At 37.7% G+C, this 14,179-nt stretch overlaps 1 protein-coding gene across 4 annotated transcripts in view; it reads left to right on the forward strand.

Annotated features, from left to right (window-relative positions):
• The window catches only part of B3GALT1 (beta-1,3-galactosyltransferase 1), a 226,899-nt gene extending 215,604 nt beyond the window's left edge, over positions 1-11,295 (forward strand). For all 4 annotated transcript variants that reach the window (XM_074829019.1, XM_074829020.1, XM_074829021.1 and 1 more), the window contains 2 exons: positions 5,683-5,721; positions 6,288-11,295. In XM_074829019.1, the coding sequence (XP_074685120.1) occupies positions 6,517-7,497 (981 nt within the window). In that variant the 5' untranslated portion in view covers positions 5,683-5,721; positions 6,288-6,516 and the 3' untranslated portion in view covers positions 7,498-11,295. The remainder of the gene's footprint in view (positions 1-5,682; positions 5,722-6,287) is intronic.
• Positions 11,296-14,179: the final 2,884 nt, after the last annotated feature.

The raw sequence follows: 14,179 nt of genomic DNA on the forward strand, positions 1-14,179 counted from the left end.
TACCTCTGTACATTGCCAGCAAAGGAATGGTCCTTCATGCCAAACTCACGTTTCCTAACCAGTAGCTTATCCCACTCTCCTCATCCATGTTAATTCTGACACTGATGTTGATCAAAATATTCTTAAATATTTCTTTCAACTGTTTGATCTTCTCCAACTGAAAAATTGCACTTCACAGCTTAGTCATGGTGGAAAGTGTTTACTTTTTAACTTGCAAATTATTTTGTGGAGAAAAACTAGGTGCATAATTCATTCTTAAGCATGAGAAAAAAGCAATGAAAATACAGTTTAATTGTTTTAAATAGGCTGTCTCAACACTTCTTGAAAAAGAACAGAAAATCCTGTTTATTTTATAGAGATACATTCACTGAAAAAATATGAAGTGGAAAATACAAAAAAAGTCACTGATACGCAGATTTGCTTTCATGTAGAGTTAACTTTTAACTCTTTTTAGAAGACTCAGCAGTAGCTCTTTAAAGGTTAGAGAAGTTTCAGTAGCATGGGCACATTTACTGGAAATTCTAAAACTTGCATTTTCCCTATATAAGACTTAGAAGCTTTACATAAAATTCCCTGATGCATAGTCATTCTTACCTTTCTTTCACATTAAGAGCATGTAGTAAATATTGAAAAATTATTTATAAATCCCAAAATTATTTCCAGAGATCAGCTCTTCAATTCAGTGATGAAACACAGCATAAACCATCTGCAAATCAACTTTCATGAAGAGAACTGTTAGTATGAAAGAATCACTTGTACAAATGCTTGCTTTCACATTCAGTTACTGCTTAGGGTAAAGCCCATCATCAATATTGCTGTGAACAAGGAATGATTCTCTATGTACAAATAGCATATCTTAAAACAGCCTCATTTTCAGAAAATACTTGTCCTTGTTGTCTTTGAAGGAAGAGAAGGGAAGACAGCCTCTTTTAAGGTACACCTTACCTTACCTTACTGATTCTTCTAAAAAACATGGATATGAAATGAATGCTTGTACTTTCCTCCCCTCAACTCAAGACTGTGGCTCCTACATCTATTACAATTCCTTTCCATATATATTCTGGAGAGGAAGGTCTTTGTAGCACTGATTTGGTTTCAGGTCCATTACACCCAGGCACAGCAAAAGCATTTGGAACATTTAAGAAACCTTCAAATGAAGTTGCCAGAGAAGAGCTTGCAATCTCCTGTTAAATCACCTATGCCATCTGTCCAGAATTTCCTCAAGAAATTACTATGAAAACATAAAGCCAAGAACACAACAGCATCCCCAGATTTCTTTGTAGATGTGTTCTTAATGTTCAGGATAATTATCTTCTCAACAAGCTTCAGTAATAATCACAGACTTTTCCTGAGGCAATTTAAGGACTTCATAAATGGTGAAGATATTTCAGTGTCTTGGTCTACATACAGATGAAAGCCATGATCATAGAAAACTCTTACAAAAATGTCTCTTCAGGGAAAATGAGAAGAGTTTGCTACATTTGCTAAATAATTTAGCAGCTGCATTCCTTTTTTTTTTTTTTTTTTTTTCCCAGGGAAAGGAATAGGTACATTTTGGCAGAGATGCACAGTGCTAATTGGACTCAGTCATGCTCTGCCTAACAGGCTCCTGGGTGTCAGAATGAGCAGCTGCGGCCTCCCTCAGCTTCTCACCCGGCATCATCCCAGGGGCTCAGCATCCTGACTGCCTCCATTCAGCACCTACGTTATGCCTCAGCAGTAGATAGTGACACGGTCTGGATTACAACTATGGCAACACACCAGGCTTCAAGACCTGTGGTTTCTATCATGTGCGTCCACCATGATCTAGTTATATTAATGCAACTGCACTTACATAGGATGGGATTTCTTGAAAGAAAAAGATCAACAACCTCTCAGCAGACACAGCAGCATTCCAAAATATTGGCAAAATATTGCAGTTGGCGAGTAACATTTGCTGAACTCATTTCACGTCTGCCTGAAAATTGCCCATGAACAGTTAGCAAGATTCTGAAATGTGCTCATTATCTGGAGGATTATTCTTGATGTGCAGTCAGCTCGTAAAAGGTTTGCTGCAAATATTCAGTCTCCATCAGGTCAATTACTTACAGAAGTTACACAGTACTGCTTTCTGTGCTCTGACCCGGTGGCTTCTCTGGCTCACACAGCATGAGCTGTGAATAGTGCAATTAAGTGCAGAACTTTGAGTCACAGTATGGAAACATGATGCTAAACATTTGCTTTTTACAATCATCTAACCCTAGCAAAGCTTGAGCCTTTGATTACTTATAGTATGACAGCCAGGTTGGGAAAAGGGTCAGATTGAATTAAAACATTTTTAAAAACAAGAATCCAAGAGCTTAACGTTGCTGCTGCCCTGCTAAAAAGCTTTCTTTTACCCCACAGAACAAAGGAAAGGAGGTGACATTTCCCTTTACCTGTGCCAATGTCCCCAAACGTGACATACCCTATCCCAACAAACAAAAATATCCGAAGCTGATGAAGCTTTCTGCTCTCCCTGTGACAACCTATATCCTGCTGTAAGAGGGTCTCCAAATTTCAACACCAAATTCAAGAATATCATGGCAAAACTAAAAAAAAAAAAAAAAAAAAAAAAAAGTCATCCTTATAGTGGCAATATACCGAATCCAGTAGCAGGACTAGAAACACAATACATTAATTAATTTGCTCCTTAAGGCAGCTATTGATATATGTACTATTGACTAGGTTAAAAATGTTCTGAAGAACTTCTGGGCAAACCGGTAAGGGAACCACAATAACATGAAGATATTGAAGTGCTTTCCATTGTTATTTAGACGAAAGTAGTGACCTTAGTTCACATACCTTATTCTTCCTCTTTTCCAAATGAGTAATTAACACAAATTTTACACTCTGATCTCATTCCTTGTAATTCACATCCTTGATATACAAGTCCCGCATTTTGCATGGTGGCAGAGTTTAGTTTCAGGTCACAACACATGACAAAGAAAAGGTTTGCTGTCACAGACTGAATAATTATGCAAGATACCTGCAACACAGGAGTAATTCTAGGAAAGCCTGAGTTAGGCACTTGTTTAAGTCCTTGATGAATTAGCATCATTTTTAATAACAGAATTTGGCAACCTCTGAAATTCTTGACTGCTAAGTCATCACAAAATATGTATTTCACTGCTTAGTTCATGTTTCCTTGCCTAATCAAGCTATGTATTTTCTTGCTTGTGCAAGCTAAACATTACTGGAATTACTGTGCAGGAACAATGTCGCCAGAAATAATTTCTAGGAGCATTTGCCATATGGCCAAAAAAATACACACAACATAGCTACTTATCTAACCCCCTCTGCGATCCTACAAAGAGTGAGAGAGAGATCAGTCCTGAAGGTGACAATAATCCCAGCTAAAATAGCAGACCAAGACTCCTCAGTAAATTTTGTTTTGTATTTGCACTATTTGCTAATTTTGTTTGTGCTGTTTTCTTCCAAATCTGTTCCCCATATAGAGCAAAAAGCTCAGGTACAGCAGGAACGTGAACTTTAATCTTCACATCTTCACCTCACAGCAGAGTGGAAATAGCAGTTACCCATCTCAGGAAAGCAGGGAGCTCTCTTTTTGTTTTTCCCCTCAATCTTCCTAAAAAAGAATTAAATCTAAAATTTTGCTTGTCAGGAAAACTACAGCCAGTTTACTTTTAACCACTTCACCTACACTTTGCTCAAAAATTACCACAGGAATGGTATAAACCGCTCCAAACTGAAGAACACCATCTAAACCTCTTATTTTTCTTTGAAAAAAGGCAAAACAAACAAACAAAAAACCCAAACCAAACACAACAGAAAAAGCTAAATGTATTTCAAGAGACAGCAATCCAAGGGCCAGTATAAGAAATATTCATCCTGGACAGTTATCTGTCGATTTCATAACTGAGCAAAAAATTCCCTACAATAGCTTGGAAGCTTTCTTCAAAATGGTGTAAGGCTTTTGTTGCTTCTAATGCTTTCAGAGCACACAAGATTGGATATCACAGCCATGACATTGCTGAACTGAAAAGCTATTTTATGTAATTTTGCAGTTTGTAAGAAGCACTGGTTACAGTTTTCCTTTCCCTCAGATATCTTCACAGTATTCATGGTAACTAATGCACCTACCTTTATTACAGAAAAGATGTAGAAGAATGTACATGTTTAGAGAGTGCAATATATAGTTTCCTAAAATAATTCATCATATGCAGAATATTAGAAGTATTTGTGAGACCTTAATGCTGGAGTCCATTAAGAACACTGACCTACATGGTATGAGATATCAGAGATTCACAACAAAGCCAGAAAGAAGACAAACCTACCAGATCAGGGATGCATTTTGCCTTTCTCAGAACTGTATCCCGCTGACCCCAGTGAGTTGTTACAGCAGGACAGATCCCCTCTCCAGACATTACAGTAGCATTTGTGTATATATTTGTCATAACTGTATTTGTTTACAAGGATGTACGTGTGTGCACCAAGATCATTGTGTTCTGCAGCCCTGTGGGGCAATTAAAGGCCTCACTTAAATATACTGCTACTGCTTGGTGGAAAAAGATCACAAACCCCAATTCCTGACAAGTAAAAAGGAGATCACACTCAACCTATGCCTCATCAAATTGCCCCAGTTATAGGGCAAAACCAATTGAAACTGATGAAGCTCTGAAACAGGCCACAAATTCACATTATCCTATTTTGTGGAGGGGAGAGGAGTATGTGGGTTCTGGTCATAACTAAAAGTGCATGTCATGAAGACGAGCAGGAGAGCGTTAGCTATAAGAATCTGTGAGGAGATTATAGTCTGTACATATTTAGCAGAAGTTCTGATTGTTTCTCTGTACACCTCAGCATGAAATAGTGACACAGGATAACAGTCCTTTAACTCTGATAGCCTGCCTAGAGGGGGGGAGCTCTGACTGCACAAACCCTAAGCAACAGGCCATGGGGCCACCTCCAAGGCTACACACTCATCTGCTTTTGGAGAAAGGGAAAAAGAGACCGTACATATCCACGAGGGGTGGGGGGAACCACAGCTCCTTAAAAAGCATTCTGATGGAATCCAAGCAATGTGTCAAAGCAGTGTGGAAACAAAGTATGTTTCTAAGACAGGGCTTCTATCTTTTATCTGAATACATGTATGTTTTGTTCTATCCAAAGTAAATATTAAATATTTCAAAGACTCTTGTGTAAAGCTCATCTGTTGCATGCTTCTACTATCCTTTAGCTCTGAAGCAATGCAATGGTAAAACCCAGCAACATGGAGCCTAGAGGCACTCTCCAGCTACTGGCGTGCCTTGGAGGAATCAGCACTGATCCAGCAGGCTTAACGCAGCTTGTCTCGTTTCCATGAAATGATGATAAACAGAACTGGTTCCCAGAAAACACACTAAGAGCAAAGGAAGCTTCAGGGCTGGCACATTCCCTGGATCCAGGGAAGCCTCCCAGCTCCCCGGTGCCGGAGGCAGGACGGGTGCAGCAGCGGGGAAGGGCTGCCGGCACACGAACCCTGGCCCGGCAGGCAAGTGCTCTGCACGCCGGCCAGCAAAGTGACAGTGTTAACAGGCTGCCACTGTGATTTATCTTACGTGGTATACAAATGATGTTTCCTCATGAAAAGTAAAGACTAGTTTGGGGGGAGAGGAGAAGGAAGCCAACAAGAATAACTGAATTGTGTTAATTTATTTCTAGACTTTTATGGAGTCTACTCCGATGCTGATCTTTTCATGGGTAAGACTATGCTTATCTCTCTCTCTCCTGTACCTTTACCAATCAGTCCCATTCTGTCTGATTTTCACCGAAGCGTGCTCTTGTTAGCAGGACAGACATTAACAACATTTAGATCAAATGAGATTTGTAGGTATTCATGTGCATAGTTGCCACTAACGCTATTAATCCTAAAATATATTATTTTTCATTCTTTAAATAATTTTAAAATGTTCCATGGCATATTTTTGAAAGATTGTTCATAAAAAATGCTAGGAAGTAAGAAAATGCTAAAAAAGAGAAAATTATTTTCATATACCTTTAAAATTATCTTAATAGACAACATGCTATGCATGCTTAAATTTTTTTATGTATTACTATCTATGAGAAATTATCAATCATTACTTCAGTTATATAGCTATATTCTAGTATACTATCTTCTATTGTGGTACTTCATGAGAAAAAAAAGGCTGTCCGAGAAATGCATTAAGATGCTTAGCTTATTAATGGCCAGTCATATTTAACCTTCAATTTTCTTGCCCTAGGCTTTTATGATTTAGCAATGGAAAATTTTCCTTCATATTTTTCAGAAATAACAGAAAATTCCAAGAAATGGAAGCTGCTGCTAGTAAAAGAAGAAAAGCTGAGTATCATCAGGGTTAATAGCTCCAATTTGAGATCCATGAATGATTACAGAGTTACTTTTGTATATCGAACTTTCAAGTTTCATTAATAATATGGTGCCTCTCCAGGACATAAGTGTACTCATGGTACGAAGGCTATTTATTCATCACATGAAATAGAAGAGCTAGAGGAACAATGGCTTCAAAGGTCTCATGCTTATACATTTTGACAGTAGTTTGTTGGGCAAGCGCTCTTTGGTACTTAAGTATAACTCGTCCTACTTCTTCCTACACTGGCCACAGACAGCTCAGCAGCATATCCATAGCCAGAAAAAACGTTTCATTTGGCAACATAAGAACTCGACCTATAAATCCACATTCCTTTGACTTTCTTATCAATGAACCCAACAAATGTGAGAAGAGTGCCCCTTTCTTGGTCATTCTTATCAGTACAACTCACAAAGAGTTTGATGCAAGGCAAGCCATCCGAGAAACATGGGGAGACGAAAACAACTTTAAAGGAATTAAAATTGCCACACTATTTCTTCTCGGAAAAAATGCAGATCCTGTGTTAAATCAAATGGTAGAGCAAGAAAGCCAAATTTTTCACGACATTATTGTGGAGGATTTTATCGACTCTTATCATAACCTCACTCTGAAAACGTTAATGGGGATGAGGTGGGTAGCAACATTTTGTTCAAAAGCAAAGTATGTTATGAAGACAGACAGTGATATTTTTGTAAATATGGATAATCTTATTTATAAGCTGCTCAAACCTAACACCAAGCCAAGGAGAAGGTACTTCACTGGTTACGTTATAAATGGAGGACCAATAAGAGATGTTCGCAGTAAGTGGTATATGCCAAGAGATTTGTATCCTGACAGCAATTACCCACCCTTCTGTTCAGGCACCGGCTACATTTTTTCAGCTGACGTAGCAGAACTGATTTACAAAACCTCCCTTCATACCAGACTACTTCATCTTGAAGATGTGTACGTTGGACTCTGTCTTCGGAAGCTGGGCATTCACCCCTTCCAAAACAGTGGCTTCAACCACTGGAAAATGGCCTACAGCTTGTGCAGGTACCGCAGGGTGATCACAGTGCACCAGATAACACCAGAAGAAATGCACAGAATTTGGAATGACATGTCCAGCAAGAAACATCTTAGATGTTAAGATTTTTACAGATGTAAATACCTTTTTTTAAAAATTTTGGTTTAGTCTGGTTATTTTTTGACAAAGTGATCTGCTGATTTACAGGTTAAACTGTGGGATATTAACTGTGAGAGGATTTTTAATGACTGATTTTTCATTCTCGTTTTGACTACTGGTTTACAGACTTCAGGCTCTTTTCATAAGGACATTACACCAACCAAAAGGATCTAGAGTCAAATCTCAGATTTTGTATATTATCCTCTATTACATATATCAGCTCCTACACCTGTACGTAAAAGGACAGTAATAAACTATTATGAGCTGCTTAACAGTTCATGCCCCAGCCTCTGAGATAAGATTCAGGCCCTAAGCAATGAAGAATTACAAGCATACTTTTATTCCTTTTTGACACATAACAACCATCTCTATTTAGAGCTTTGTTAATAAATTGAGCGGTATACATCCGCACTGACCTTATACACCTATCTTGACATATATATTTTATAGTACAACGTGTGTAATTCCCAAACAGCTTACTGAGGTATATAGCAGAATTTAGACAGGTAAGACCATCAAAGTCTCATAGGCCTTAGAAACAAACCCACACACTGAAGTATGTTTTTATGAACCAAATGGTATTCCTTTAAATTATTTCAGAAGATACCCTATTTCTTTCCACTCCCTAAAGTAGTCCCTAAAAGATCTTATACGAATTTAAAATGAAGTAGAATCTGTAGGTGAAATAAGACAGGGGAGATGTATGAACAACTATCTTAAAAATACATGAAAAAATTATTAATATCCTTTAACTTTTACTTTCAAAGCAAGTGCAATGTTTCTCATTAGTATCTGTGGATCTCTCCATTAAGCATCTTGCATAGCAATATATAATTATATTGAATGATAACAGTGTCAATAAGCAGCATTTCTTTAACATCAGTCAGTGCACTATTTACCTAAAAAGAGTAACACAAAAGCAGCTTTTTAAGGGTAAGCTCTACTTTTTGCTACAGTACATATATGAATGAGATTCTACCAGATTTTTAATGGTGTAGAAAAGTAGAATTTTGTCCAATAAAAGAATGCAATCAATTTTCTGTTGATTGTGCAGAGGACATTAACAGTTACATACAACTTTCACAAAAAAAAATACAGGGCTTTTAAGAATCACCTATTAAACAAATTCTAGCCTTTTTCCAAATCTGCAGCTCCCAGGTTACTCATTACAGAGCCAATACTCACTGAAGTCCTTCTTAAGAGATCTGCAGAGCATGCAACAGAAATCAAATACACAAGATTTTATTCAAGTTTCATAATGTGCTTATGTGTTTTGAATATGAATGTTAATGAAATGTCATGAAAATTATTTCCTGGAAAATTCTTCAATAAGTTCAAGCCATCTCTATTCAGCACCATCTTCTAACAAAGAGCTAAAATATGACATTGCTCAGCAAATAACTTGGAATGAAGAATTCACAGTCAAGTTACAAAGATATAAAACTCACCAAATATACTATTAGCTATAGATTACTCACACTGCCCACAGCACACACAAAAGTCTCATTCACTTCAGCTGGCATTATGTGTAACATATAAAAACTGTTAAGTCTGTACGTTATTCAGGACATCTATAAAGTTGTCAGAAATTAACTGAATAAGAATTTAAAGGAAAACTCTGACCTGATTTTGCCATAGGTGTACATAGCACTTTAGACCAGTCACAGAGGAATGAAGATGCTATCCCAAAAGGTTTGCTGTTTCATAACAAATTTTTAGTCTTATTCACAGATGTAGCACTACTGTTTCGAAAGGAACTACTTGTAAGTAAGGTAAAGTGTACCTGGCCTTCAAGTCACAAGCAGTAATTGTCTCAAATCTAGTTCAGATCTAAAGGTGAAGTTACACAACAGACAGCCCAGGAGTTACTGCTCATCAACAGGAGCTGGTGCACCCTTCATAAATGAAAGTTGGTAATTTTATTTAAAAATACTGAATCTCTTGCAGCATAATTAAGATTTATCCTTCCCTAGTTGACCTAGTCCTTATTAAAGTTGCTCTTGCTTCCTGTCAAACTCAGAACTCTAGCTAAACAAGGTCTAACTAATTGCATAGATGAATATAACACACAGATTGGGCGAACTTCAGCTTTCCTTACCCAAGCCCCAGAATATGCTTGTTTAGGAAGGAAAATGAGAGAGGAATTCATCCCCAACCCTGTGGTAAATCAGACAGTATAGATGCCATCCTACCGGAAACACACTTTGTAGTAATTTCAACCCACAGGCTGCAATCACTGCTGCTATCCCTCTGCACTGTGCAGCAATTTGGGGTTTCTGAATTTACAGCTGAGTGGATTTGGTGGCCTTACTTCTCCTGCTGATGCCTCTGTGGCCTTTGGTTAGTAACCAAGGGGACAGCAGGGCTCCCAATCCAGATACTTCAGGGCTCAAGTAGCGTGATAGCCTTGAATTTCTCCTAGTACAAGTAGACTGCATTAGTGATTGGAAGGTACACCTTGAAAATAGTATGTGAAAAAATGTATTTCCTGCCATTTAGAGATAGATCTTCAACAGAAATGTAAATGTTCATCTTGAAACCGATGTACATATTTCTAAGGCATTTTCTTCTGTATTCAGCTGTATATATGTGTAGAGTCTGCTTGCTATGTAGTATTCTGTTATGCATGGAGCTGGGTTAGGCATTATATTTGTCCAGTGTTTCAAAAGCCTTAAGCATGTGTGCCCTAACTTCTGAATGTACAAGATTTTTTCTTTTATTGTCAAGTGAATTTAAAAGAACACAACAAAAGCCTAATTTTCTACTTCTATTAATTTTCTGATACTAGATTTCACTAGCTTGTTACACTTACATAACAGATTTTATTATTTAATATTGCAGTATTGCAACCTGGAGCTAGAAAGGGAGCAATACGTCCACTCATAGGGGCAGTTTACTGTCCCTTCCACTCAGTATTTGTGCCACATGGGGTAAACACTGTTAACAAACAAGTGTTTGCATTAGGTTTCCTTTAGTCAAAAGAAATATTTGTGTTATTTAAGGGTCATTTTGTTTCACAAACAGGCATGGGACAAATGACAACTTGGTTAACTGCTAGCTTCTAGTCACTTCAAAAGTGTGACTATAATCACATTTCGATTCCAAAACCTATGTGAATAAATCACATTGAGCAAAGAAGGTAGTGGAAAAATGCCTCTCTAAGGAGGAGTTTTTCACAAAAGCATTTTTTTGCTAAAACTGTGAGAGTATTTAAACAGAAGTCTCAAGGTTCATTTTCCATCTTTCCTAATAATAATGTTAACTATCAATTTTTATTCTTTACAGGGGATTTTTTTTGTCTTTACAATGTAGATGGCAATGGCAATTTGTAAATGAAGAGTGTAATTAACTAGAAAAGCTTGTCAACAGTAACCGAACTTTTGGTGTATCATTATATATGACTGGCTGTACTTATGTATTTATTTGTTTAAATTGTATATATTGTTTTATCTATAGTGTCTGTAGGAGTGCATTCTTTTAGATTAAAGTATTATTTACAGTTTTGTGGGATTGCCAGCAAAGCTGCTAATCAAGATACTATTTTTTTGTATCAATGTCAAATAATAAAAAAAATTAAGAACAAAATCAAATGAAAAATTGAAGGTGTCCTATAAGTTCTCTTCACTTCTTTCTAGAAATGTAAATATTATTATCTGAAAAATACAGTATCAGTGAATAGGCTCATTTGTCATAGGGAAAAGTATTGTGCTGTAAAAGCAGATTTTTAAAAAATAATTTGAAAAAATAAACACAACAAAAATATTACTTTTATTCATTATTTGTGCAACAACTTCATCAAGCTGATGTCTATACTGATGAGGCATACTACTTCATTTGACACCAAAGACTTAAGTCTTAAAACAGCCTTGGCAATATCTGGCAAATTAGCAGATGGGTTCATCATCTGTTTTGCCCTATTCAGCTGCTTTGGAGTCCCCAGCTAATGAGACTGAAGTTCAGCAGTTCTAAGGCAGCAAAGCTGTTTGACTGCCTTGGCCTTGCAACATAATTCTTCCGCTGCCTCCTTGCTACCTTAATGCATGTGCTTATAGCCATTAAAGCTACACACAGGAGAAAAAGAGAAAGCGCGAATGTCCCAAAAAACACATCTTGGAAAACCACAATAACCTCACTTTGAGTTGCCGTGTGACTGCTGAGGGGGGGATCCATGCAGAGGGTGGGGATCCTCCCCTGGCTTCTTAGAGCCAGACACTGACCCTGACAAAGCCTTTTGATTCCCCAGGCCCCCAAAAAGCACCAGGAAAGAAATGAAGCAACACAATCTGAATAATCCCAGATTATCCAGTTAGACTCATGTAGTGCTTGTCTCCCAACACAAATATATTAACATGCTGTTTTGTCCGGTAGGAAAGCCTGAGCGACCTTTGAGTCTTCACATCAAAATACAAACACAAACCAGAAGCATATAAAAGCAGGACAAAGTCCCTTGTATTTTAAGAGCTAGTCAGAGTAATTCCTCTCTCTCCATTCTGCCCTTTGCAGTTTCCTATCCACAATGAAGTATCTAACCTCTGACTACTGGTTTTAGAGCTCAGTAACCCAAACTCATTCATGAAATTGAGGAGAAAATAACACACACTCCTGAGAAGAAACATAGCTTTTGCAAACCGAAGTGTATTTATTTTGGGTCACCTGTTTCTGTAGCAAGCTTCAACTGCTTCTGAGTCCTCAGGCATCCCAGGAGCGTCTGCAGCAAATTATAACAAGATGCCTTAAAACAACTAAGAGTTTCACATACAGTAAAATCCTCTCCAATCATTTTAATTTTTCTTTCGTTTTCACCACAGCAGCCTAATTGCAACACTTACATAGTGTTTAATATACAGCTTGGAGATACACAGATATTAGCACTAGTAGGGTGGATTTCATGTAGTTTGATTATCTTAATTACAAGCATTCTATTTTCTCATTTACTTAATTGATTGTTATAGATTTCCATAGAAATATGCACTGCCCTAAGTGAAAACAATATGTAAAAAAACTTAAGAGAGCTGAAGCTGACCTATTCAAGCATCAACATGCCAGAAAAGGAGATCTGTATGACATGAAACATTGTACTGAATAATATCTGCTTACTTTCCTCTTGTTAAAAATAGGAATTTATGAAATGGAAGAAGAGGAGTCTTCTGGGGAAAACAATGAATATGCCTTATTGATTCAACTGCACCTGTAATAGAGTTGTCTCAAGTATCTCCTCTGATGACATGCCTAATGCAGGAAAAGATCCATTTTTCTGCTAGGTCTGCATGTTAGCTGACTCTACATTATATCTCTGCCTCACCTGAAAGAGCTAAGGAGAGCAAGAGGCGATTTATTTGTCATGCAAGATTTATCCTTGAGCATTTATTCTGCAAAGGCAGTGTTACATATCAAGCTGTGCAGAATTATGTGCAATGGTTTTGTAATCCAGACAACTTTTATTTAAGGGAAGAAAATATCCCAAACTTGAGGTGTGCTGGGTAACACCTAAAATATCTGCAGCTAAGTCAAGACTATCAAGAATAATTTCAATCCTTATGTCCCTTTTTTCTTTAGGAGTTCCTTTCTCTGGCCTATTTACTAGCATGCCCTCTTTCTTCAAACAGAAAGCAGACCTCTCGGGCACCTTAGTATAGCAGGAAAAGCAAGGGGGAAGCAGAGAGCTCCCTACAGTATCATTAGGGAAGCGCTAGCAGGCCCAGAGTGCAAAATTATTTAGCAGGACATCCATCCTCTTTTGGCAATAAAGATAGCAGCAACATAAGTGAGATAAGCCACAACCTGCGCCTGGACTCATCCATCTTGATACACCAGCCATTGGGATCTAAGTGCATCATGCTCAGATCATGCATTGATTCTTGCTTAGCATAAGACATTTATAGGAACATCTTAAAAGAAAAGCAGTGCAAAAGTGTAGCAAGAGCTGAAAGGAATAAAACATTTTGAAACATTCTAAAATTTTTTATTATTTATTCAACTGCATTAAAATCCCCTCAAAAAGAATCTTCTATTGCGAGAATTTTCACCAGTTATCCATTATCCATCAGATTTTATCCTCATACATATTCAAGGAGCAATAAAGTAAAACACTGGTCTCAACTACCTGCTGTACTGCAGACTGCGTTTGGATTGAGCTGTGTGAGGCGAATCAGATTTGATTCAAGTCAGAAGCCCCATCAGTTTCAATGGATTTATGTCTGTTTACAAAGAGCTTACTTTCATTCTCTGTGTCCAACCCAGGTCTTACTCCTACTCACAGTGACATCAACTGGGATATCATCAAGGTTTCTGGGGAAGAACACTGTATTCCAGACAGTACTTCACTCACCAGAAACTTAAACTCTTACCAAACACAAGCAGGAAGACAAAGCAAGTAGCAATCTCTCCAATTTCCCATTAAGCCTACTCCTTATGAAGACAAAGTAGAACATGGGACCTACTGGTTTGTAATCTGTGCCATGAAAGCAGGCATATCACATTAACTCTTGACAGGAGAGGGATCTATGTTATCTACCACTTGGCGCTCTGCCAGTTCACAAACATGTTATATTCTGCTCATAAAAAGTCTGTTTGGCAGCACTAAGAAATACATGCCACTGGTGAAAGCAAGAGCCCCAGAGGGCCATACCTACCTCTTGCAATCACT

The sequence above is a fragment of the Strix aluco genome, chromosome 6, assembly GCF_031877795.1.
Source record: "Strix aluco isolate bStrAlu1 chromosome 6, bStrAlu1.hap1, whole genome shotgun sequence".
Classification (NCBI taxonomy): Eukaryota; Metazoa; Chordata; class Aves; order Strigiformes; family Strigidae; genus Strix; species Strix aluco.